We start from the raw sequence: 26,985 nt of genomic DNA, 5'->3' as shown, positions 1-26,985 counted from the left end.
ATCTTGGAACACATCACAGAGGTACATCTGGCTTGTAGTGGGGCTGACATTCTGTCACAGCCGTGTATCGCTGTGTCAGGGAGCTACGATTACACTTTTGGACCCGGTACCAAGCTGGTGGTGTTGGGTGAGTGATTCAGGGCGAAATTGGTGCGTCAAGAGGGGGAGCTCAGAATTTAAGACTGGTGAATCTTCCCCGTTTCCCGCTCTCCGGAACTCACCGGGGTCACTTTTCCCGCTCTCTTTACACCCACCGGGACCCCGTTTCAGTATGGATAACACGAGGGGGACATAATTCTAAGGTGATTGGAGGAAGGTACAAGGGGGAGGTCTGGGGTAAGTTCTTTACCCAGAAGAGTGGTGGATGCGTGGAACGCACTGCCGGCAGAGGTTGTGGGGGCAGATACATTAAGGACATTTAAGGGACTCTTGGATGTCATGGGTGATAGAGAAATGGAGGGCTATGTGGAAGGGAGGGGTTAGATAGATAGAGCAGGAGGGAAGGGTTAGAGCAGGAGGGAAGGGTTAGATAGATCACAGAGTAGGAGGGAAATGTTAGATAGATCTCAGAGCAGGAGGGAAGGGTTAGATGGATCTCAGAGCAGGAGGGGAGGGTTAGACGGATCTCAGAGCAGGAGGGAAGGGTTAGATGGATCTCAGAACAGGAGGGAAGGGTTAGATGGATCTCAGAGCAGGAGGGGAGGGTTAGACGGATCTCAGAGCAGGAGGGAAGGGTTAGATGGATCTCAGAGCGGGAGGGAAGGGTTAGATGGATCTCAGAGCGGGAGGGAAGGGTTAGACGGATCTCAGAGCAGGAGGGAAGGGTTAGATAGATCTCAGAGCAGGAGGGAAGGGTTAGACAGATCGCAGAGCAGGAGGAAAGGGTTAGATAGATCTCAGAGCAGGAGGGAAGGGTTAGACATCTTAGAGCAGGATAAAATATCGGCGAAACGTTGCGGGCCGAAGGGCTTGTATACTGTGCTGTAATGTTCTGTGTTCTTTGGGGATCTCAGTAACCATCGCACCCTTGAGGCAAGGAGGGGTTTTGCTTAAGGTTGTTACTGCTGTGTTCTGGGAGGGAAGCTTACTTCGGAACTGGGACTAAGTTAGTTGTCTTGGGTAAGTGAATCTGTGTCTCACCCCTGCAAGAATTGATCCTGGGCAGGAAGACCAGTCGCGGGAAGAATTTAAGTTAATATTTCAGGGGGCACGCCGGCCCGGGAGTCCGAATACTCTGCGGGTTAGGCCAATGTCTCCCAGATCCGCAGTCCCGGGTTCGATCGTGACCTCCGGCGCTGTTTTTCTCTTGTGTGTGCAGTTTGCATGTTCTCCCTGTGACCCTGTTGGCTTTCCCCCCGGGTGCACCGGTTTCCTCTCAGATACCTGAGGAGACGGGGGTGGGGTTAGTGGGGAGGGGGAAGCAAAAAAGCAAGGACGTGGTCGTGATTGCAGAGAGTGCTGAAGAGATGTCGTTGAACTGGAGAGCTTGCAGAAGAGTGTTACTCAGGCTGAGGGCCAGGAGAGGCGGGGAACTGCTTACCCTGGAGCGTAGGAGGCTGAGGGGTGACATAGCGGCCCATAACATTTTGAGGAGGGAGGTAGTGAGAGCCTTTCCCCCCAGCGTAGCGGAGTCTAAAACTAGAGGGCACAGGTTTAAGATGAGAAGTGGGAAAAGATTCTAAAATTAGAGGGCACAGGTTTAATGTGAGAGGGGGAAAGATCCTAAAATTAGAGAGCACAAATTTAAGGTGAGAGGGGGAATAGATACTAAAACTAGAGGGCACAGGTTTAAAGTGAGAGGAAAAAGATTCTAAAATTAGAGAGTGCAGCTTTAAGCTGAGAGAGGAAAAAGATTCTAACATTAAAGGGCACAGGTTTAAGGTGAGGGGGGAAAAGATTCCAAAATTAGAGGGCACCGTTTTGAGGGAAAAGTTTCCAAAATTTGAGTGCACAGGTTTAAGCTGAGGGGAACGATTCTAAAATTAGAGGGCTCAAGATTAAGGTGAGAGGGGGGAAACCATTCTAAAATTAGAGATCACAGTTTTGAGGGAAAGATTCGAAAATTAGAGGGCACGGGTTTAAGGTGAGAGGCAAAAGATTGTAAAACTAGAGGGCATAGATTTAATGTGAGTGGGGGGAAATATTCCAAAATTAGAGGGCACAGATTTAAGGTGAAAGAATCTAAAACCAGAGGGCACAGGTTTGAGGAAAAGATTCTAAAAGTAGAGGGCACAGGTTTAAGCTGAGAGGGGAGAAAGAGATCCTAAAATTAGAGGACAGCGTTTGAAGGTGAGAGGGGGAAGATTTGAAAGGGACTAGAGGGGCAAGGTTTTTTCCACACAGGGGTGGGGCGAACCACTTAAGATGGAACGAGCTGCCAGTGGAAGTGGTAGAGGCGGGCACAACTGAAACCTTGGGACCGGTACGGGGATAGGAAAGGTTCAGAGGGATACGGGCCAAATGGGACTTGCTCAGATGGGACGGGTACATGGATGGGAACGGTTTCGAGGAAGATGTGGGAACTTTTCGTAAATGGGTCCTTCGGTCAGTATGCAGGCGTCAGGCTGAAGGGCCTGTTTTAGAAACATACAAACAGAGAAAACCTACAGCACAATTCAGATCTTTCGGCCCACAAAGCTGTGCCGAACACGACCCTACCCTAGAAATTACCAGGCTCACCCATAGCCCTCTGCTTTTCCCAGCTCCGTGTACCGATCCAACAGACTCTTAAAAGACCCTGTCGTATCCGCCTCCACCACCGTTGCCGGCAGCCCATTCCCCGCACTCACCACTCTCTGAGTAAAAAACTTACCCCTGACATCTCCTCTGTACCTGCTCCCCAGCACCTTAAACCTGTGTCCTCTTGTGGCCACTATTTCAGCCCTGGGGAAAAGCCTCTGACTATCCACCCGATCAATGCATCTCATCATCTTCTACACCTCTATCAGGTCCCCCCTCATCCTCGGTCTCTCCAAGGAGAAAAGGCAGTTCACTCAACCTGCTTTCATAAGGCATGCTCCGCATTCCAGGCAGCATCCTCGTAAATCTCCTCTGCACCCTCTCTGTGGCTTCCACATCTTTCCTGTAGTGAGGCGACCAGAACTGAGCACAGTGCTCCAAGTGGGGTCCCAAGGGCCTGTTTCCTGCGCTGTTCTGTTTTCTGTTCTGTGTCCTAAATGGTAGACTCGTAGACGGTGTAGAAGGTTTGCCAAAGGACACAGAGGGAGACAGTTGCAGACACGGGCGGAGAAGCGGCAGATGCAGTTTATTCCGGGCGAGTGTGAGGTGTCGCACTTTGGGAGGTCAGATGTAAAGGGCAAGATTGGTGCACAGAGGGATCTCGGGGTCCAAGCCCACAGCTCCCCTGAAAGTGGCCCGCACAGGTCGACAGGGCGGTGAAGAAGGCGGACGGCGGGCTGGCCTTCATCAGTCGAGGCACCGAGTTCAAGAGTCGGGGAAGTCACGTTGCAGCTTTATGAAAAGCTGGTTAGGCCGCATCTGGGGTATTGCATTCAGTTCTGGTCGCCCACGTTACAGGGAGGGTGCGGGGGTGGTGGGGGGGGGGAGCTTTGGAGAGGGTGCGGGAGAGGTTCACCAGGACCCTGCCCGGATTAGAGGGCATGAGCTACAAGGAGAGGTCGGACAGACTCGGGTTGTTCTCTCCGGAGCGGCGGAGGCTGAGGGGAGACCTGATGGAGGTTCATAAGATTATGAGAGGCACGGATAGAGTAGACAGCCTTTTAATGCAATGTAAAACCAACTAGATTAATTAGTGGTACAACACCGTGGGCGGAAGTGCCTGTTCTTGGTCTGTTCTGTAACTAAAGTCAGAATTGAGGTATCCCGATTTACCAGTTCCCGAGGTCACATCGGTCAACAAGAAAGGACCTCACTCTTTGGTTTCGTGTAGTCATACTGATCAATATAAGATCCAAAGAAGGCCAGAGAGGGTAGATGTCGAGTTGCGTTCACTAAGTTGGAAAATCACTGAGCACAGGAGTTGGGACGTCCCGTTACAGCTGTACCAGATATCGGCGAGACCGCACTGGGAAGCGTTGTGTGCAGTTCTGTTAGAATAGGGGTGGGCTTCAGCCGGGGAGGTGGGGCAGGAAAGATTCATGGGGACGTCGCCGGGACTGGAGTTACAAGGAGAGGCTGGGACCTGTTATCCCTGCAGCGACGGAGACTGAGGAGTGACCTTTACAGAGGGTTGTACAATCGATAAAGTCACACTTTTCTCACTAGGGTAGCGGACAATTAATGCACACAGGGAGGAGATTTACAGTGAACCCGAGGGGTGACTCCTTCACCCAGAGGGTGGTCCGTACGTGGAACGAGCTGCCAGAGGGAGTGGGTGAGGCAGGCACATGAACTACACGGGACAGGTCCGCGGATGGGAAAGGTTCAGAGGGACAGGAGCCATACGCGGGGAGATGGGACCGGCTGGGATGGGGGAACTTGGGCTGGCAGGGACCGGTTGGGCCGAAGGGCCTGTTCCTGTGATTCAGAGGTAGAGGTCATTTGAAATCCTGAGAGTCACAGACCAATACAACACGGATACAGGCCCTTCGGCCCAACCAGTCCGTACTAACCACGGTGCCCACCCAGCTAGTCCCAATTTCCTGCGTTTGGACCAGATCCCTCCAAGCCCCACACCTCCATAAACCTATCCGACTGCTTCTTAAATACTGTTGTACCGGCCTCACCCGCTTCCTCTGGCAGCTCGTTCCACGTACGGACCACCCCCGGGTGTAAAAGTTGCCCCTCAGATCCATTTTACATCCTTCCCCTCTCACCCTACAACTATGCCCCCCCCACAGTTTTGGACTCCCCTACCCTGGGGGAAAAGACTGTTCCCATCCACCATCTACGCCTCTCAGAATTTTAAACACATCTATAAGGTCGCCCCTCATTCTCCTCCGTTCCAAGGAATAAAGACCTCCCCTGTCCAACCTCTTCCTGTAACTCAGGCCCTCTTAAGTCCTGGCAACATCCTCGTAAATCTCCTCTGCGCCTCTTTCCAGTTTTCACAGGGTGACCAGAACTGTACACAGTACTCCTAGGGCGACCTCACCAACGGCTCACACAACTACAACATAACCTGCAGCGTAAACCAGTCCCATTTGCCCGCGTTTGGCCCATATCCCTCTAAACCTTTCTGGACTGTTTGCTATGTACAGTTATCATTGTAGTTCATAGATTATTTTTATAAATAGATTCTGTAGACAGTCTGTTGCGCTTAAAATGTTGTTCATGGGTTTTTCCATTAAATAGATTCAGTGGACTGTTTGCTCTGTGCATTTGTTATTGTGGTTCATAGATGATCTTTATAAATAGATTCTGTAGACAGTCTGTTGCGCTTAAAATGTTGTCCATGGGTTTTTCCATTAAATAGATTCAGTGGACTGTTTGCTCTGTGCATTTGTTATTGTAGTTCATAGATGATCTTTATAAATAGATTCGGTAGACAGTCTCTTGCGCTTAAAATGTTGTTCATGGGTTTTTCCATTAAATAGATTCAGTGGACTGTTTGCTCTGTGCATTTGTTATTGTGGTTCATGGATGATCTTTATAAATAGATTCTGTAGACAGTCTGTTGCGCTTAAAATGTTGTCCATGGGTTTTTCCATTAAATAGATTCAGTGGACTGTTTGCTCTGTGCATTTGTTATTGTAGTTCATAGATGATCTTTATAAATAGATTCGGTAGACAGTCTGTTGCGCTTAAAATGTTGTTCATGGGTTTTTCCATTAAATAGATTCAGTGGACTGTTTGCTCTGTGCATTTGTTATTGTGGTTGATAGATGATCTTTATAAATAGATTCTGTAGACAGTCTGTTGCGCTTAAAATGTTGTTCATGGGTTTTTCCATTAAATAGATTCAGTGGACAGTTTGCTCTGCGCGTTTGTTATTGTGGTTCATAGATGATCTTTATAAATAGATTCGGTAGACAGTTTGTTGCACATAAAATGTTGTTCATGGGCTTTTCTGTTAAATAGATTCTGTGGACTTTGCTGTCTATGAATCTAGTTCTATGAATCCAGTTCATAGATCATCTTTATAAATGGAATCTGTAGACAGTTTTGTTACACGTAAAATGTTGTTCGTGGGTTTCTCTGTTAAATAGATTCTGTGGACGGTTTGCTGTCTATGAATCTAGTTCTATGAATCCAGTTCATAGATTATCTTTATAAATAGATTCTGTAGACAGTCTGTTACACTTAAAATATTGTTCATGGGTTTTTCTGTTAAATAGATTCTGTGGACTGTTTGCTGTTTATGAATCTAGTTCTATGAATCCAGTTCATAGATCATCATTATAAATAGATTCTGTAGACAGTTTTGTTGCACTTAAAATGTTGTTCGTGGGTTTCTCTGTTAAATAGATTCCGTGGACTGTTTGCTCATGATGCTTAATCCCTTCTGCATGACACCTATCCCTCTATTCCCTGCACATCCTTGTGCTTATCTAAGAGCCTCGTAAACCCCTCGATCGTATATGCCTCCACCCCCACCCCTGGCATCACATTCCAGGCACCCGCCGCTCTCTGTGTAAAAAAACTTGCCCCTCACATCTCCTTTGAACTTAACCCCCCCCCCCCCCTCACCTTAGATGCACAGCCTCTCGTATTAGACTTTTCCACCCTTGGGGTAGAAACAGGTTCTGACTGTCTACAATATCTGTGCCTCTCTGGCGAATGACTGTCCGATTACCCCATGAACCCATGCCAAATTATTCTGGCTTCTGCCCTCTACCTCTCCTGTCCTGATGAAGGTCGTACAGGGTAAAACAATACCAGAATGCAGAATAAAGTGTCCCAGTTACAGAGGAACTGCAGTGCAGGCAGACAATAAGGTGCAAGGGCCACGACGAGGGAGATCATGAGGTCAGGAGTCCGTGTTATGGTGTTCAATGGTCTTATTACAGCGGGATAGAAGCCGTCCTTGAGCCTGGGGGTAGGTGCTTTCAGGTTTTTGTATCTTCTGCCCCGACGGGAGGGGGGAGAAGGGAGAATGTCCCGGGCTGGGCTGGAAGGGTCTTTGATTATGCCGGCTGCTTCCCGAGACAGCGAGAGGTATAGAGTCCGCAGAGGGGAGGCTGGTTACCGTGATCTGAGCTGTGTCCGCAACTCTCTGCGGTTTCTGGTGGACGCGGGCAAAGCAGTTGCCGTCCCAAGCTGTGACACGTCCAAATAGGATGCTTTCGATGGTGCATCAGTAAAATTCGGTGCTGGTCAAGGGGGACGTGCCGAATTTCTTCAGCCTCCTGAGGAAGTAGCGCTGGTGAGCTTTCTTGGCCGTGGCGTCTACGTGGTTGGACCAGGACAGGCTGTTGGTGATGTCCATTCCTGGGAACTTGAAGCTCTCAACCCTCTCGACCTCAGCACCGTTGATGTAGACAGGTGCGTGTGCACCGCACCCCCCTCCTGAAGTCAATGTCGAGGTCTTTTGTTTTGCTGACATTGAGAGAAGGGTTGTTGTCCTGGCACCATGTCCTTCTTGTACCCGAACTCATCGCTGTTTGAGACACGGCCCACTGCGGTGGTATCATCTGCAAACTTGTAGATGGAGTTAGAGCAGAATCTGGCCACACAGCCGTGAGTGTACAGGGAGTAGAGTAGAGGGCTGAGGTCGCAGCCTTGTGGGGCACCAGTGTTGAGAATAATCGTGCCGGAGGTTTCGCTGCCTGTCCTCACTGACTGCGGTCTGTTGGCCGGGAAGTCAAGGACCCACTTGCAGAGGGAGGTGTTGAGTCCCAGGTCTCGGAGCTTGCAGTGGAGTTTTGCTTTGAACTGTGGCATTGAAACCACCGCTCTTTTGTGTTCCCACCCAGAGCACGATGTCCAAGCTCCCACAGTCACACTTCTTCGCCCATCGCGCAGGGAGGTCGCGGAGAAGAAGAGAGCCACGGTGGTCTGCCTCATCACCAGATTCTACCCGGAAAACATCGAGATCCAATGGGTCCTCAACGACGAGAAACTCCAAGCCAAAGACCCCAGGGTCCAGTCTGACCCCGAGCCGGTGTCCGAGGACGGCAACAAGACGTTTAGCATTACCACCCGCCTGCAGTTGGAAGCCTATGAATGGGCGATGTCCGCCAACGTCATGTGCAACGTTCTTCACTACCAGAAAGGAGAGGAGGCTAAATCATACCAGGACAAGATTGACGTCAGGGAAGGTATGTACACCGAGGATAGAAGGGTACATCACAGCGAACATACGGTTATGCCAATTTTAATTTCCCTGCTGCAAAATCACACAGTGGAACAGATTAATTCTGTTAAAACGCGTTTACTAGCAGTATACCGCCAGGGAGAGTTCTCCTGACTCTCATGTACAGTCCTTATCGGAGGTGTCCACAACACAGAGGGGCAGACATCAATTTATACAGTCCACGTCACACACTTAATGAATGCGGCTCCTCAAGTTTCGATCAGGCTCCTGAGATTCAAAGACAGACATCGCCCTCATTGTTCAGTATAATTGATTTACAATCAAGAGATTCAAAGACAGGTTTCACACTCACTGTTTAGGACAAACCTCACACTTACGGTTTAATACAATCATCACCCTTATTGTTTAGTATAATTGGCTTGCAATCAAGTTCCGGACACAGTAATTACCGCCTAGTCCTGATTCAGGGGTTTGCTTGCGTGGTATTTTTTTATTAGGTAAAATGTACGGGCAAAATTTCTTAACCCTTTACTCCCTCAATATCCTTTAGCCCAACATGTCTTTGCTGAGCTTGGTGTCAATCCAGGTACAGGTGGCAATAATAAACCAATATCAGGTCAGATCAGATGTCTTTATTGGTCACATGTGCATCGAACACACACAGTAAGATGCATCTGTTTGCATAAAGTGTTCTGGGGGAGCAGCCCGCAAGTGTTGCCACACTTCCGGCGCCAACATAGCACGCCCACAATTTCCTAACCCGTACATCTTTGGAATATGGGAGGAACCCGGAGCACCCGGAGGAAACCCACGCAGTCACGGGGAGAACGTACAAACTCCTTTACAGACATTTTGGTATTGGTATTGGTTTATTAGAGCATAGAACACTACAGCACAGTATAGGCCTTTTGGTCTACAATGTTGTTCCGACATTTTATCCTGCTCTGAGACCTATCTAACCCCTCCTGCTCTGAGGCCCATCTAACTCTTCCCTCCTGCTCTGAGATCTAACCCTTCCCTCCTGCTCTAAGATCTATCTAACCCTTCCCTCCTGCTCTGAGATCTATCTAACCCTTCCCTCCTGCTCTGAGATCCATCTAACCCTTCCCTCCTGCTCTGAGATCTATCTCACCCCTCCCTCCTGCTCTGAGATCTAACCCTTCCCTCCTGCTCTAAGATCTATCTAACCCTTCCCTCCTGCTCTAAGATCTATCTAACCCTTCCCTCCTGCTCTATCTAACCCTTCCCTCCTGCTCTAAGATCTATCTAAGCCTTCCCTCCTGCTCTATCTAACCCTTCCCTCCTGCTCTAAGATCTATCTAACCCTTCCCTCCCACATAGCCCCCTATTTTTCTATCATTCATGTGTCTATCTAAGAGTCTCTTAAATGTCCCTAATGTATCTGCCCCCACAACCTCTGCAGGCAGTGCGTTCCACACACCCACCACACTTTGTGTAAAAAACCTACCCCTGACATCCCCCTTTTGTACCTTATTCCAATAACCTTACAATTATGTCCCCTCGTGTTAGCCATTGTCGCCCTGGGAAAAAGTCTCTGACTGTCCCCTCGATCTATACCTCATCATCTTGTACACCTCTATCAAGTTACCTCTCATCCTCCTCTCTCCAAAGGTTAAAGCCCTAGCTCTCTCAACCAATCCTCATAAGACATGCTCTCCAATCCAGGCAGCGTCCTGGTAAATCTCCTCTACATCCTCTCTAAAGCTTCCACATCCTTCCTATAATGAGGCGACCAGAACTGAACACAATACTCCAAGTGTGGTCTGACCAGAGCTGCGACATCACCTCGCGGCTCTTGAACTCAATCCCCCGACTAATGAAGGCCAACACACCATACGCCTTCTTAACAACCCTATCGACCTGCGCGGCAACCTTGAGGGATCTGTGGACCCCAAGATCCCTCTGTTCCTCCACACTGCTGAGAGTCCTGCCATTGACCTTGTATTCTGCCTTCGAATCCGATCTCCCGAAGTGGATCACTTCACACTTACCCGGGTTAAACTCCATCTGCCGCTTCTCAGCCCAGCTCTGCGTTCTAACAACTTCCTAACCCGTACGTCTTTGGATTGTGGGAGGAAACCGGAGCACCCGGAGGAAACCCACGCAGACACGGAGAGAACGGACAAGCTCCCTACAGACATATCGGTATTGGTATTGGTTCATTATTGTCACTTATACCGAGGTCCAGTGAAACGCTTGTCTTGCAAACCGATCGTACAGGTCAACTCATTACACAGTGCAGTTACATTGAGTTAGTACAGAGGTTTATAAAATTACCAGAGGCATAGATAGAGTAGGCAGTCTCCCCACACCCCACCAACCCCCCCCCCCCCGCCCCTAGGGTAGAAATGTCAAATACTAGAGGGAAGAGGTTAAAGGTGAGGGGGGAAGTGCAAAGCAGATGTGCGGGGCAAGTATCTTTTGCACAGAGAGCCGTGGGTGCCCGGAATGTATTGCCAGGGGTGGTACCACAAACCTGATAGGGTTCTTTGAGGAGGTGACCAGGAAGCTTGATGAGGGTAGGGCAGTGGATGTGGTCTACGTGGATTTTAGTAAGGCGTTTGACAAGGTTCCACATGGTAGGCTTCTTCAGATGGTCAGAGGGCAGGGGATCCAGGGAGGCTTGGCCGTGTGGATTCAGAATTGGCTTGCCTGTAGAAAGCAGAGGGTTGCGGTGGAGGGAGTGCATTCGGATCGGAGGGCTGTGACTAGTGGTGTCCCACAGGGATCGGTTCTGGGACCTCTGTTTTTCGTGATTTTTATTAATGACTTGATGGGGGGGGGGAGGAGAGGGGTGGGTTGGAAGTTTGCAGACGACACAAAGATCGGTGGTGTTGTGGATAGTGTGGAGGGCTTGTCAGAGCTTACAGAGGGACATTGATAGAATGCAGAGCTGGGCTGAGAAGTGGCAGATGAAGTTCAATCCGGAGAAGAGAGAGGTAGTATACTTTGGAAGGACAAACTCCAAGGTGGAGTACAAGGTTAATGGCAGGATTCTGGGCAGTGTAGAGGACCAGAGGGATCTGGGGGTTCATATCCACAGATCCCTGAAAGTTGCCTCACAGGTGGATCGGGTAGTTAAGAAAGCTCATGGGATAAGGGGGATGAACTGAGGGCTTGGATAAGTATGAGGGACTACGATATCGTGGCTATTACTGAGACGTGGCTGACGTCAGGAGAGGAGTGGATATTGAATATTCCTGGTTTTCGGTGTTTTAAGAGGGATAGGGAGGGGGGAGAAGAGGTGGAGGGGTGGCGATACTGGTCAGGGACACTGTTACGGCTGTGGAAAGGATGGATGTTGTAGGAGGATCATCTCTAGAGTCCGTATGGGTGGAGTTAAGGAACAAGAAAGGAGCAGTTACTCTACTAGGAGTATTCTATAGGCCCCCCGGTAGCAGTAGAGATATAGAGGAGCAGATTGGCAGGCAGTGTTTGGAGAGAAGCAGAAATAACAGGGTTATAATGGGAGACTTCAACTTCCCAAATATAGACTGGAACCTGCTTAGTGCCAAAGGTTTGGATGGGACAGAATTTGTTAAGTGTGTCCAGGAGGGATTCCTGACGCAGTATGTCGACAGGCCGACTAGAGGGAATGCCATGTTAGATCTAGTTTTAGGAAATGAACCGGGACAGGTGAAGGATCTATTGGTGGGTGAGCATTTGGGGGACAGTGACCATTGCTCCATAACCTTTCAAATTGTCATGGACAGGGACGGGTGCAGAGAGGACAAGAGGATTTTCAATTGGGGAAGGGCGAACTACGAGGCGATAAGGAGAGAACTTGGGAGTGTAAATTGGGGTGTCCTTTTTGAAGGAAAATGTACCATGGGGATGTGGTCGATATTCAGGGATCTTATGCAGGATGTTAGGGATAAATATGTCCCGGTGAGGCAGAGAAGGAATGGCGTGGTGAAGGAACCGTGGGTGACGAGAGAGGTGGAACGACTTGTTCGGGAGAAGAAGGTAACATATGTGAGGTATAAGCAGCAAGGTTCAGACAGGGCCAGTGAGGAATATAGGGTAGCGAGGAAGGAACTTAAGAAAGGGCTGAGGAGAGCTAGAAGGGGACATGAAAAGGCTTTGGCTAGTAGGGTTAAGGAAAATCCCAAGGCCTTTTTCAAGTACGTGAAGGGTAGGAGGATGGCTAGGGTGAAGGTAGGTCCGATTAAGGACAAAGGTGGGAGAATTTGCCTGGAGGCGGCGGAAGTGGGAGAAGTTCTGAATGAGTACTTCTCTTCGGTATTCACCAGGGAGAGGGGTCTTGATGGTGCGGAGGGGAGTGCTGGTTGGGGTAATGTTCTCGAGGTTGTTGATATCAAGAGAGAGGATGTGTTGAAGTTAAATAATATTAAGACAGATAAATCTCCGGGGCCTGACGGGATTTTCCCCAGGCTGCTTCGAGAGGCTAGGGAGGAGATTGCTGAACCGCTGGTAAAAATCTTTGAGTCCTCGTTGTCTACGGGGGTGGTGCCGGAGGGTTGGAGGGTTGCGAATGTGGTCCCCTTGTTCGAAAAAGGTAATAGGGATAGGCCAGGGAATTATAGACCGGTGAGTCTCACGTCTGTGGTGGGTAAGCTGTTAGAAAGGATTCTAAGGGATAGGATTTATGAACACCTTGAGAATCATGGACTGATTAGGGACAGCCAGCATGGCTTTGTGAAGGGAAGATCTTGCCTCACAAGCCTGATAGAGTTCTTTGAGGAGGTGACCAGGAAGATTGATGAGGGCAGTGCGGTGGATGTGGTTTACATGGATTTTAGTAAGGCGTTTGATAAGGTTCCTCATGGTAGGCTTCTTCAGAAGGTCAGAGGCCAAGGGATCCAAGGAAGCTTGGCTGTGTGGATTAGGAATTGGCTTGCATGTAGAAAGCAGAGGGTTGTGGTGGAAGGAGTGCCCTCGGATTGGAGGGCAGTGACTAGTGGTGTCCCGCAGGGATCGGTTCTGGGACCTCTACTTTTTGTGATATTTATAGATGACTTAGATGAGGGGGTGGAGGGCTGGGTTAGTAAGATAGGCGGTGTTGTGGATAGTGTGGAGGGCTGTCGGAGCTTACAGAGGGATATTGATAGGATGCAGAGCTGGGCTGACAAGTGTCAGATGGAGTTCAATCCGGAGAAGTGTGAGGTGGGACACTTTGGAAGGACAAACTCCAGGGCAGAGTACAGGGTAAACGGCAAGGTGCTTGGCAGTGTGGAGGAGCAGAGGGATCTGGGGGTTGATATTCACAGTTCATTGAAAGTTGCCTCACAGGTGGAAAGAGCAGTTAAGAAGGCCAATGGGATGTTGGCTTTCATAAGTCGCGGGATTGAGTTTAAGAGCTGCGAGGTTATGATGCAGCTTTACAAAACTCTAGTTAGGCCACATTTAGAGTACTGTGTTCAGTTCTGCTCGCCTCATTATAGGAAGGATGTGGAGGCATTGGAGAGGGTGCAGAGGAGATTTACCAGGATGCTGCCTGGATTGGAGAGTATTGAGTATGAGGAGAGGCTTAAGGTGCTAGGGCTTTATTCACTGGAAAGGAGGAGGATGAGAGGAGACATGATAGAGGTATATAAAATATTGAGAGGAATAGATAGAGTAGACAGTCAGCGCCTCCTTCCCAGGGCACCAATGCTCAAGACGAGAGGTCATGGCTTTAAGGTTATGGGTGGGAGGTTCAGGGGAGATGTCAGAGGGAGGTTTTTCACCCAGAGAGTGGTTGGTGCATGGAATGCACTGCCTGGGGTGGTGGTGGAGGCAGATGCATTGAACAGGTTCAAGAGCTTGTTGGATAGGCATATGGAGGGATATGCGGGAGGAAGGGGTTAGGTAGTGTGAGGGCGGTCTGATGGACGGCACGACACGGTGGGCCCAAGGGCCTGTTTTGTGCTGTATGGTTCTATGGTTCTATGGTGTTATGTTGGCTTTCATAAGTCGTGGGGTCGAGTTTAAGAGCCGCCAGGTAATGATGCAGCTCTACAAAACTCTGGTTAGACCACACTTAGAGCACTGTATCCAGTTCTGGTCGCCTCATTATAGGAAGGATGCGGAGGCATTGGAAAGGGTGCAGAGGAGATTTACCAGGATGCTGCCCGGATTGGAGAGTATGGATTATGAGGAAAGACTAAGGGAGCTGGGGCTTTACTCATTGGAGAAGGAGGATAAGAAGAGACATGATAGAGGCATACAAAATGTTAAGAAGAATAGAGTGGACAGCCAACGCCTCTTTCCCAGAGCACCAATGCTCAATACAAGAGGGCATGGCTTTAAAGTAATGGGTGGGAAGTTCAAGGGAGATATCAGAGGGAGGTTTTTCACCCAGAGAGTGGTTGGTGCATGGAATGCGCTGCCTGGGGCTGTGGTGGAGGTTGATACGTTGGTCAAGTTCAAGAGATTGCTAGATAAGCATATGGAGGGATTTAAAATCGAGGGATATGTTGGAGGAAGGGGTTAGATAATCTTAGGCGAGGTTTAAAGGTCGGCACAACATTGTGGGCCGAAGGGCCTGTATTGTGCTGTATTGTTCTATGGTTCTATGGTATTAGCATTGATATTAGTATTGGTTTATTATTGTCACTTGTACCGAGGTCCAGTGAAAAACTTGTCTTGCAGACAGAGCAATTCATTACACAGTGCCTTGAAGTAGCACAGAGTGCACTGAGGTAGTACTGAGTACATTGAGGTAGTACAGGGTCATTGAGGTAGTACAGAGTGCATTGATGTAGTACAGAGTGCATTGAGGTAGTATAGAGTGCATTGAGGTCGTACGGGGTTAAAACAATAACAGAATACAGAGTAAAGTGTCCCATCTACAGGGAAGTGCAGTGCAGGCAGACAATAAGGTGCAAGGTCAAAATAAGGTAGATCATGAGATCAAGAGTCCATCTCATCATATAAGGGAACCGTTCAATAGTCTTATCACAGTGGCATAGAAGCTGTCCTTGAGCCTAGTGTTATGTGCCCTCGGGCTCCTGTATCTTCTTCCTGATGGGAGAGGGGTGAAGAGAGAATGACCCCGGTGGGTGGGGTCTTTGATTATGCTGTCTGCTTCGCCGAGGCAGCGAGAGGTACAGACTGTGTCCGCAGAGGGGAGGCTGGTTTCTGTGATGTGCTGGGCTGTGTGCACAACTCTCTGCGGTTTCTTGTGGTCCCGGGCAGAGCAGTGGCCGTACCAAGCCGGGATGCATCTGGATAGGATGGTTTAAACGGTGCATCGGTAAAGGTTAGTGAGTGTCAAAGGGGACATGCCAGATTTCTTTAGCCTCCTGAGCGAGTAGAGGCGCTGGTGAGCTTTTTTGGACCGTGGCATCAACGTGGTTGGACCAGGACAGGCTGTTGTTGATTGTTCACTCTTGGGAACTTGAACCTCTCAAACCTCTCGACCTCAGCACCATTGATGTAGACAGGAGCATGTGCACCGCCCCCGTTCCTGAAGTCAATGACCAGCTCTTTTGTTTTGCTGACATTGAGGGAAAGGTTGTTGTCATGACACCATGTCACTAAGCTCTCTATCTCCGTCCTGTACTCCGACTCATCGCTGTTTGAGGTACGGCCGACAACGGTGGTGTCAACTGCAAACTTGTAGATGGGGTTAGAGCAGAATCTGGCCACGCAGTCGTGAGTGTCTAGGGATTAGAGTAGAGGGCTGAGGACGCAGCCTTGTGGGACACCGGTGTTGAGGATAAGTTTACCACGAAGTCACGGATCCTGTTGCAGAGGGGGGCGTTGAGTCCCAGGTCTCGGAGTTCGCTGATGAATACCGATACTGATACTATCTGTCTGTTTATTGTTCAGGTCTCTTGTCTCATGCACATGTGTGCACAGGTGCAAGCAAAAACTTACTTGCAGCAGCATCAGAGACACAGAGCATCAGATAAGCAGCATTCACAAGAAAAATATCAATTAAACCTCATTTATACATAATATTTGCGAGAAAGAATACAGAACAAAAAAAGCCCATTTCAATGTCAGGGTGTCACTAAACTGCAGGGATCAGGGTCGTGTCAGTCGGTTCAGGAACCGAATGGTTGAAGGGAAGTCGCTGCCCCTGAACCTGGTCTTTGACTGTCGTTCTATGCCTCTTGTACACCTCTGTCGAGTCACCTGTCATCCTCCTCCTCTCCAAAGAGAAAAGCCCCAGCTCACTCAACCTATCCTCATATGCTTTCCAATCCAGGCACCAAATCTCCTCTGCACCTTCGCTAAAAGCTTCCACATCCTTCCTGTAATGAGGCGACCTGAACTGAATACAATACTCCAAGTGTGGTCTGACCAGAGCTGTAAAATCACCTCGCAGCTCTTGAACTCAATCCCCCGACTAATGAAGGCCAACACACCATACGCCTTCTTAACAACCCTATCGACCTGCGCGGCAACCTTGAGGGATCTACGGACGTGGACCCAAGATCCCTCTTTTCCTCCACACTGCTAAGAGTCCTGCCATTAACCTTGTATTCTGCCTTGGAATTCGATCTCCCTTAACTTACAGTGCGGGAACAACTTATTCTGTAACTTACAGTAATTTTATGTCTTTGCTCTGTGCTACTGTCTCAAAACAACACATTTCACATCATCTAAGGCAGTGAAAGTAAGCCTGATTCTGATTCTGATCTCTGCCTTTCATAATCTTAGAAACCTCTATCAGGTCTCTCCTCAGCCTCCGTCGTTCCAGAGAAAACAACCCAAGTTTGTCCCACCTCCCCTGATAGCTGGTAGTTTCCAATCCAGGCATCCAGGCAGCATCCTGGTGAACCTCATCTGCACCCTCTCCAAAGCCCCCAGTCCTCTCTCCCTCCTCTCTCTCTCTCCCGCTCTCTCCCCCTCCCTCTCTCTCTCCCTCTCTCTCCCTCCTCTCTCTCCCTCTCTCCCCCTCTCACTCCCTCCCTCTCTCTCCCCCTCTCTCTCCCCATCTCCCCCTCCCTCTCCCCCTCTCCCCCTCCCTCCCCCTCTCTCCCTCTCTCCTTCCTCTGTCTCCCCCTCTCTCTCTCTTCCTCTCCCCTCTCCCCCTCTCTCCCTCTCTCCCCCTCCCTCCTCTCTCTCTCTCCCACACTCTCCCCCTCTCCCCTTCTCCGTCTCTCCCTCCCTCCCTCATCTCTGTCTCTCCCTCTCTCTCCCTCTCTCACCCCCTCTCCCCCTGTCTCCCCCTCCCTCTCCCTCTCCCTCCCTCTCTCTCTCCCTCTCTCTCCTCCTCTCTCCCACTCTCCCTCTCTCTCCAAAGCCCCCCCACACCCTCCCCGTAACGTGGACGACCAGAACTGCACACAGTACTCCAAGCGCGACCTGACCAAAGTTTTATACAAGATGTTGGTGAGGTCCACATCTGGGATATTGTCCTCAGTTTTGGTTATCCTGTTACAGGAAAGAGGGAAGTAAGATTCACAAGGATTATTTCCGGCCTGAGTAAGAGGGAGAGGTTATGAATTTTATTCCTTGGAACTGAGGGGTGATCTTACAGAGGCATTGATAGGGTGAATGCACTATTAAGGCAAAAAAACCTTTTACCCCCAGGGTTGGGGAATCAAGAACAAGAGGGAACAGGTTGAAGGTGAGAGGGAAAAGAAATTTAATAGGAACGTGAGGGGCAACTTCTGCACCCAGAGACACAAGAGATTCTAGAGATGCTGGAATCTGCAACAACACGCAAAAAAATGCTGGAGGAACCCAGCTGGTCTGGCAGCATCTGCGGAGGGTGATAAACAGTGGACGTTTCGGACCGAGACCCTTCCTCAGTCCATGGAGAGGACGATCTGCCAGAGGAAGTGGTTGGGGAATCAAGAACTTAGAGGGCACAGGTTTAAGGTGAGGGGGGGGGGGGGGGAGATTTAACAGGGATCTTCTTCACCCAGAGGGTGGTCCATACGTGGAACGAGCTGCCAGAGGGAGTGGGTGAGGCAGGGACGTTAACAACACTCGGGACAGCTCCGCGGATGGGAAAGGTTCAGAGGGACAGGGGCCAAACGCGGGGAGATGGGACCGGCTGGGATGGGGACTGTAGGAAGAGTCAGATAGATCTTTTCCCTCTCCTCATGGTTGCATGCTTCGTGAAATCTGTGTCTGCGTGAATAACCATTCTACGTTTCTCTCCTTTCTAGTACCCTGTGGGATCAGCAACGGTGAGTTTCCCTCTGCTCGGCATCGAGAAACCCTTCTTGCAACAATCAATTTCCATGTATAAGTTCAATAAATGGTCAGACCACAATTGATGTTGTGTCCAGTTCTGGTCACCTCATTATAGGAAGGATGTGGGAGCTTTAGAGAGGATGCAGAGGAGATTTATCAGGACGCTGCCTGGATTGGAGAGCATGTCTTATGAGGATAGGCTGAGCGAGCTGGGGCTTTTCTCTTTGGAGAGGAGGAGGATGAGAGGTGACTTGATCGAGGTGTACAAGAGGCAGAGATCGAGCGGACAGTCAGAGACTTTTCCCCAGGGCGACAACGGCTAACGCGAGGGGACATCATTTTAAGGTGATTGGAGGAAGGTATAAGGGGGAGGTCAGGGGTAAGTTTTTTTACACAGAGAGCGGTGGGTGCGTAGAACGCACTGCCGGCAGAGGTGGTGGGGGCAGATACATTAGGGACATTTAAGAGACTCTTAGATAGACACAATGATAGAAAAATGGGGGAGGGGGCTGTGTGGGAGGGGAGGGTTAGATAGATCTCAGAGCAGGAGGGAAGGGTTAGATAGATCTCAGAGCAGGAGGGAAGGGGTAGATAGATCTTAGAGCAGGCAGAAGGGTTAGAGCAGGAGGGAAGGGCTAGATAGATCTCAAAGCAAGAGGGAAGGGGTAGATAGATCTCAGAGCAGGAAGGGTTAGATAGATCTCAGAGCAGGAGGGAAGGGTTAGATGGATCTCAGAGCAGGAGGGAAGGGTTAGATGGATCTCAGAGCAGGAGGGAAGGGTTAGATCTCAGAGCAGGAGGGAAGGGTTAGATGGATCTCAGAGCAGGAGGGAAGGGTTAGATGGATCTCAGAGCAGGAGGAAAGGGTTAGATAGATCTGAGCAGGAGGGAAGGGTTGGATAGATATTAGAGCAGGTTTGGATAGATCTCAGCGCAGGATAAAATGTCGGCACGACATTATGGGCCGACGGGCCTGTCCTGTGCTGTCGTGTTCTATGTTCTATGTACTAATGTACAAAAACTTCAGTTGGCGAGACCGCACTTGGAGAACCGTGTACAGTTCTGGTCACCCTGTTGTGGGAAAGGCACGATTCAACTGGAGAGAGGCGCAGAAAAGTGTATGAGGGCGTCGCCAGGATTTAGAGAGCCTCAGCTATCAAGGGTGGTCAGCCGGCTGGGTCATTATTCCTTGGAAAGAGGGGGCGACCTTACAAGTGTTTAGATTTCTGAAGGGCTTGATAAGGTGGACAGGAACAGTCTTGTTCCCTAGCGTAGGGGAGTCCAAAACTGCGGGGGGGGGGGGGGGGCGGAGGGGCAGTGGCCATAGGTTCAGGGCAAAAGCGCAAAGATTTAAAAGGGACCCGAGGTGCAACTTTTTCACGTACATGGAAAGAGCTGCCAGAGGAAGATACAACAGGTACAAAGGCAGGACTCCCAGCAGTGTGGAGGGACAGAAAGATTATGGGGTCTAAGTCCATCGATCCCTCAAAGTTGCCGTGCAGGTCGATAGGGTGGTTAAGAAGGCATCTGGAGTGTTGGCCTTCATTAGTCGGGGGACTGAGTTCAAGAGTTGTGAAGTAATGTTGGTATCGGTATTGGTATTGGTTTATTATTGTCACTTGTACCGAGGTCCAGTGAAAAACTTGTCTTGCACACCGATCGTACAGGTCAATTCATTGCACATTGCAGTTACATTGAGGTAGTACATAGTCCACTGAGGTAGTACAGGGTGCATTGAGGTGGTACAGAGTGCATTGAGGTGGTACAGAGTGCATTGAGGTAGTACAGGGCGCATTGAGGTAGTATAGAGTGCATTGAGGTAGTACAGGGTGCATTGAGGCAGTACAGGGTGCATTGAGGTAGTACAGGGTGCATTGAGGTGGTACAGAGTGCATTGAGGTAGTACAGGGTGCATTGAGGTAGTACAGAGTGCATTGAGGTAGTACAGGGTGCATTGAGGCAGTACAGGGTGCATTGAGGTAGTACAGGGTGCATTGAGGTAGTACATGGTGCATTCAGGTAGTACAGGGTGCACTGAGGTAGTACAGGGTGCAGTGAGGCAGTACAGGGTGCATTGAGGCAGTACAGGGTAAAAACAATAACAGTACAGAGTAAAGTGTCCCAGCTACAGAGAAAGTGCAGTGCAATAAGGTGCAAGGTCACAACAAGGTAGATCGTGAGGTCAGAGTCCATCTCATCGTATAAGGGAACCGTTCAATGGTCTTATCACCGTGGGGTAGAAGCTGTCCTTGAGCCTGGTGGGACGTGCCCTCAGGCTCCTGTATCTTCTACCCGATGGGAGAGGGGAGAAGAGAGAATGTCCCGGGTGGGTGGGGTCTTTGATGATGCCGGCTGCTTCACCGAGGCAGCGAGAGGTAAAGACAGAGTCCGGGGAGGGGAGGCTGGTGTCCGTGACGCGCTGGGCTGTGTCCACAACTCTCTGCGGTTTCTTGCGGTCCCGGACAGAGCAGTTGCCGTCCCGAGCCGGGATACATCTGGATCGGATGCTCTCTGTGGGGCATCGGTAAAAGTTGGAGAGAGTCACAGGGGACAAACCGAATTTCTTCAGCCTCCTGAGGAAGTAGAGGCGCCGGTGAGGCTTTCTTGGCCGTGGCATCTACGTGGTTGGACCAGGACAGGCTGTTGGTGATGTTCCCTCCCAGGAACTTGAAGGTCTCGACCCTCTTGCCCTCAGCACCATTGATGTAGACAAGAGCGTGTACACTGCCCCCTTTCCTGAAGTCAATGACCTGCTCTTTTGTTGTCCTGACACCATGTTACTGAGCTCTCTGTCTCCTTCCTGTACTCTGACTCATCGCTGTTTGAGATACAACGGTGGAGTCATCCACAAATTTGTATCTTGATACATAGAACAATCATAAAATCAATTCCCAATTACCAAAATAGGGGCAGGCACGGTGGTGTAGCAGTTAACGTAACGCTATTACAGCTCCAGCGATCTGGGTTCAATTCCGGCCGCTGTCTGTAAGCAGTTTTTACGTTCTCCCCGTGTCTGCGTGGTTTCCTCCGGGTGCTCCGGTTTCCTCCCACATTCCAAAGGCGTACAGGTTAGGAAGTTGTGGACGTGCTCTGTCGGCGCCGGAAGCGTTGCGACACTCGCCGGCTGCCCCCAGCACACTCTACGCAAAAGATGCATTTCACTGTGTGTTTCGATGTACGTGTGACTAATAAAGAAATTTTGTCTTGTCTTATATTCAATGTTTCCATCTCTGTGCAGAACAAAAGATGCTAAGTATGGGAACCGGGATACTGACGTACCTCGTCCTGATTTGCAAAAGTATCTTGTACGCAGTGATCGCCTCAGTGCTAGCCATGAAGGCTAAGGTGAGTTCAAGAGGCGTTCCGTTGAAGACTCCAGGGTTAGAAACACTCAGCCGGCCAGGCGGGACGTGCGGAGGGAAACGGGCAGTCCACGTCTGTTGTGAGTGGAGAAATAGGGTGCGATGGGTCTCAGAAAGCAAGGACTCTGAACACGGTCTGGCAGTAAATGATTTTACTTGCAAAAGACGAGCAGGAAAATGGTTACAGGAATAACACACACACGCGCACGGTTTATAGAGAGTGTGGGAAAATCGCACTGGGGATAAGTATGAGAGGACATGGCTTTAAGGTGAAAGGGAAAAGATTTAGGGGGATTCATTGGAGAGGAGGAGGATGAGGGGAGACATGATGTACAAAATATTAAGAGGAATAGATCGAGTGGACAGCCAGCGCCTCTTTCCCAGGGCACCGGTGCTCAATACAAGAGGGCACGGCTTTAAAGTAATGGGTGGGAAGTTCAAGGGAGACGTCAGAGGGAGGTTTTTCGCCCAGAGAGTGGTTGGGGCGTGGAATGCGCTGCCTGAGGCGGTGGTGGAGGCAGGTACATTGGTCACATTCAAGAGATTGCTAGATAAGCATACGGAGGGATTTAAAATAAAGGGATATGTGGGAGGAAGGGGTTAGATAGTCTTAGGCGAGGTTTAAGGGTCGGCACAACATTGTGGGCCGAAGGGCCTGTATTGTGCTGTACTGTACTATGATTCTATGATTCTATGAGACCCTTCATCTGGAATGGATTGGGAAGGAGTGAGGCGGGTTGGGGGTTGGGAGGGGAGAAACGACCGAGACCAGGAGGCAGGAGCTGGAGGGAACAGCGGCTAATCGGGTAGGAGACGAGGGCAGATTGTGGACTCAAAATATGGGGAGGCGAGGAGGGCAGGAGGGAACAGTAGGTGAGGGGGAACCAGCAGGGGGATTCCTCCCCGTCACAGGAAGGGTGCGGCGGGGCTTCGGAGAGGGTGCGGGAGAGGTTCACCGGGACCCTGCCCGGATTAGAGGGCGTGAGCTGTGAGGAGAGGTCGGACAGACTCGGGTCGTTCTCTCCGGGAGCGGCGGAGGCCGAGGGGAGAGGTTTATAAGACCACGAGAGGCACAGGTAGAGCAGACGGCCGGGATCTTTCTCCCCCCACACCCCAGGGTGGGAATGTCTAATACCAGAGGGCGTGCGTTTAAGGTGAGAGGGGGGGAGAGATCAGAGGAGATGTGCGGGGCAGGTTTTTTACACAGAGAGCGGTGGGGGCCTGGAATGCGCTGCCGGGGGTGGGGGTGGAGGGAGATAAGACGGAGGCTGTTAGCGAGACAGGAAAATACGCAGGGAGTGGAGGGGAGAAAGGGTTCCTGTCGATCCGGTGTCGTGTTCTGCACAGTGCCTGTGTTGTTCTGTTCTAGAAACATAGAAATATAGCAAACCCGACGGCACAATTCAGGCCCTTCGGCCCACAAAGCTGTGCCGAACATGTCCCTACCTTAGTAATTACTAGGCTTACCCATAGCCCTCTATCTTTCTAAGCTCCGTGTACCGATCCAACAGCCTTTTAAAAGACCCTATCGTATCCGCCTCCACCACCGTTGCCGGCAGCCCGTTCCCCGCACTCGCCGCTCTCTGAGTAAAAAACTTACCCCTGACGTCTCCTCTGTACCTGCTCCCCAGCACCTTAAACCTGGGTCCTCTTCTGGCCACTATTTCAGCCCTGGGGAAAAGCCTCTGACTGTCCACACGATCAATGCCCCTCATCATCTTATACACCAGGTTGCGTTCGCTGTGCTAACCAGTGCCTCCACTTCTGTTCCCCCCTCCTCCCCAAACTAGACCTCTCACTCCAAGAGGTTCGACTGAATCTGGGCGGATTCGAAGAGACCGAAGATCTATCGCATCGCTACCGTCTTGGCCTGTACCTCCCTCTGCTACACGGTGGAACCTTTTGTCGTCTCCCTTTCTGCGGACGTGTGGAACATACATCTCTCCTCCGCACCTCACATTTCCTGTGTCCCTCCCCCCCCCCCCCACCCCCCATAAGAAGGAACATTGACCCATCTTGTCTTGGAGTTGTACAGTGTGCAGACGAGCCCTTCAGGCCAACCGGTCCCTGCCGGCCCAGATCCCCCCGTCCCCAGCCGGTCCCATCTCCCCGCGTTTGGCCCCTGTCCCTCTGAACCTTTCCCATCTGCGGACCTGTCCCGAGTGTCGTTAATGGACCTGCCTCACCCACTCCCTCTGGGCAGCTCGTCCCACGTACGGACCACCCTCTGGGTGAAGAAGTTCCCTGTTAAATCTCTCCCCCCTCTCACTTTAACCCTGTGCCCTCTAGTTTGAGACTCCCCAACCCCTGGCGGGGAGGAAGTCAGGGACCGTCCAGCTCATCGACACCCCTCGTGGTTTTATGAACAACTTCTAAGTTCCTATTTTCCTGTGTTCTTGTGGGTTTTTTTTTACTGTTCTGAAGATATTCATTACTCAAAAAATAAACGGAAATTTTTTTCTTGCAAACAAGTTTCCTTTTGACATTTATTCCAGCTCAGAGTAACCACGGTACAGTCTGTAAGCCTAGTGTTTACAGACACACATACAGCCACACACACACACACACACACACACACACACACACACACACACACACACCCACTCTCCCCTCCCCTCTCTCACACACAGACACACACACACACACACACCGACACACACACAGTCACTCCCACTCCCCCTCTCTCTCACACACACACACACACACACACAGTCACTCCCACTCCCCCTCTCTCTCACACACACACACACACACACAGTCACTCCCACTCCCCCTCTCTCTCACACACACACACACACACACAGTCACTCCCACTCCCCCTCTCTCTCACACACACACACACACACACACACAGTCACTCCCACTCCCCCTCTCACACACACACACACACACACAGTCACTCCCACTCCCCCTCTCTCACACACACACACAGACACACACACACAGTCACTCCCACTCCCCCTCTCTCTCACACACACACACACACACACACAGTCACTCCCACTCCCCCTCTCTCTCACACACACACACACACACACAGTCACTCCCCCTCCCCCTCTCTCACACACACACACACACACACACACACACACAGTCACTCCCCCTCCCCCTATCACACACACACACACACACACAGTCACTCCCACTCCCCCTCTCTCACACACACACACACACACACAGTCACTCCCCCTCCCCCTATCACACACACACACACACAGTCACTCCCCCTCCCCCTATCACACACACACACACACAGAGTCACTCCCACTCCCCCTCTCTCACACACACACACACACACACACAGTCACTCCCCCTCCCCCTCTCACACACACACACACACACACACACACACACAGTCACTCCCCCTCCCCCTCTCACACACACATACAGTCACTCCCCCTCTCACACACACACACACACAGTCACTCTCCCTCCCCCTCTCACACACACACAGTCACTCCCCCTCCCCCTCTCACACACACACACACACACACAGTCACTCCCCCTCCCCCTCTCACACACACACACACACACACAGTCACTCCCCCTCCCCCTATCACACACACACACACACAGTCACTCCCCCTCCCCCATCACACACACACACACACAGTCACTCCCCCTCCCCCTCTCACACACACACACACACACACACACACACAGAGTCACTCCCCCTCCCCCTATCACACACACACACACACACACACACAGTCACTCCCCCTCCCCATCTCACACACACACACACACACACAGTCACTCCCCCTCCCCCTCTCTCACACACACACACACACACACAGTCACTCCCACTCCCCCTCTCTCACACACACACACACACACACACACAGTCACTCCCACTCCCCCCTCTCACGCACACACACACGCGCGCACGCGGAGGAAGAGAGGGGTCTTTCTTGCACACTCAAATACACAGAGTCTCCCTTTCAAACAGAGAGGTCTCTCTCTCACACACACAGACACCGTCCCCTCCCCCTCCCTCACAGACAGAAACACACACACACAGTCACTCCCCCTTCCCTCTCTCTCTCTCTCTCACACACACACACATACACACACACTGTCTTGCTTTCAGAGAGAGTGAAAAATAGAGAGGGGAAGGGCCTCTCACAGTAAGAGAGGAAGAGAGTGCATCCCTCAAACACATTGAGAAAGAGTCTCTTTCACAGAGAGAGAGGGGGAGGGAGAAGGCCTCTCACACACAGAAAGAGGGAGGGAGGGAGAGAGAGAGAGTCTTACAGAGAGACAAGAGAGAGGAGAGGAGAGAGAGAGACAAGGTGTCTCTCTGTCCCACACACACACACACAAAGCGAGAGTCTCTTTCACATGAGAGGTGGGGGAGAGTCTCTCAAATACACACACGTACATACAGTCTGTCTTTAACACACACATGCAGAGAGAGAGAGATTCTCTCTCTCTCTCTCACACACACACACACACACACACACACACAGTGTCTCTCCTTCAAACACCTACATATAATACCTCTTTCACGCACACAGACACATTAACACACACGCTCTCTCCTTCCCACAGAGAGAGCCTCTCAGAGAGAGAGAGAGAGAGAGAGAGAGAGAGTCTTTCACATGCACACATACAGAGGAGAGTCTCACACAGAGAGAAACTCTCTTTCACAGCACACACACACACACACACACACTCACATGGGCAGAGAGAGGGAAGAGGTGTCTGTCTTTCACACTCAGGTACACAGAGAGAGTCTCCCTTTCAAACAGAGAGAGAACGTCTCTCTTTCTCACACACACACACACTCACGCAGTCACTCCCCTCTCCCCATCTCTCACACACACACAGTCACTCTCCCCCTACCCTCTTTCTCACACACACACAGTGTCGCTCTCTCTCTCGCTGTTTCTCAAACGCGCACACACACACACACACAGTCACTCTCCCCCTACCCTCTCTCTCACACACAGTGTCGCTCTCTCTCTTGCTGTTCCTCAAACGCGCACATACACACAGTCAATTTCTCCCTCTCTTACACACAGAGTCCCTCTCCCTTACACACACACACACACACACACACACACACACACAGTCTCCCTCAGAGTGAGAGAGTGTGTGTCCCTCACACAGAGAGAAAAACAGAGACTTTCTCTCTCTTTATGCAGTCTCTCTTTCACAGATAGAGCTGGAATGTCTCTCACACACACAGAAAGAGAGTCTCTCTCTCCCTCTCACACACACACACACACACACACACAGACTCACACAGTCTCGCTTTCACAGAGAGAGAGAGAGAGTGCAAAATAGAGGGGGAGACTCTCTCACAGTGAGAGAGAGGAAGAG

The 26,985-nt window shown here is 50.7% G+C and overlaps 1 protein-coding gene across 1 annotated transcript in view; it reads left to right on the top strand.

Annotated features, from left to right (window-relative positions):
- Nucleotides 1-23,988, top strand: part of LOC127566851 (T cell receptor beta chain MC.7.G5-like) — a 115,303-nt gene extending 91,315 nt beyond the window's left edge. Inside the window, exons 4-8 of the mRNA XM_052009341.1 lie at nucleotides 1,079-1,119; nucleotides 7,836-8,180; nucleotides 18,271-18,291; nucleotides 21,537-21,643; nucleotides 23,451-23,988. Coding sequence (XP_051865301.1) covers nucleotides 1,079-1,119; nucleotides 7,836-8,180; nucleotides 18,271-18,291; nucleotides 21,537-21,643; nucleotides 23,451-23,477 — 541 coding nt within the window. The 3' untranslated portion in view covers nucleotides 23,478-23,988. The remainder of the gene's footprint in view (nucleotides 1-1,078; nucleotides 1,120-7,835; nucleotides 8,181-18,270; nucleotides 18,292-21,536; nucleotides 21,644-23,450) is intronic.
- The last annotated feature ends 2,997 nt before the right edge of the window (nucleotides 23,989-26,985 follow it).

The sequence above is a fragment of the Pristis pectinata genome, chromosome 46 (genome assembly GCF_009764475.1).
Source record: "Pristis pectinata isolate sPriPec2 chromosome 46, sPriPec2.1.pri, whole genome shotgun sequence".
NCBI classification, from domain to species: Eukaryota; Metazoa; Chordata; class Chondrichthyes; order Rhinopristiformes; family Pristidae; genus Pristis; species Pristis pectinata.
Note: the sequence above shows the minus strand (reverse complement) of the source record. Positions and strands in the feature narration are given on the sequence as shown.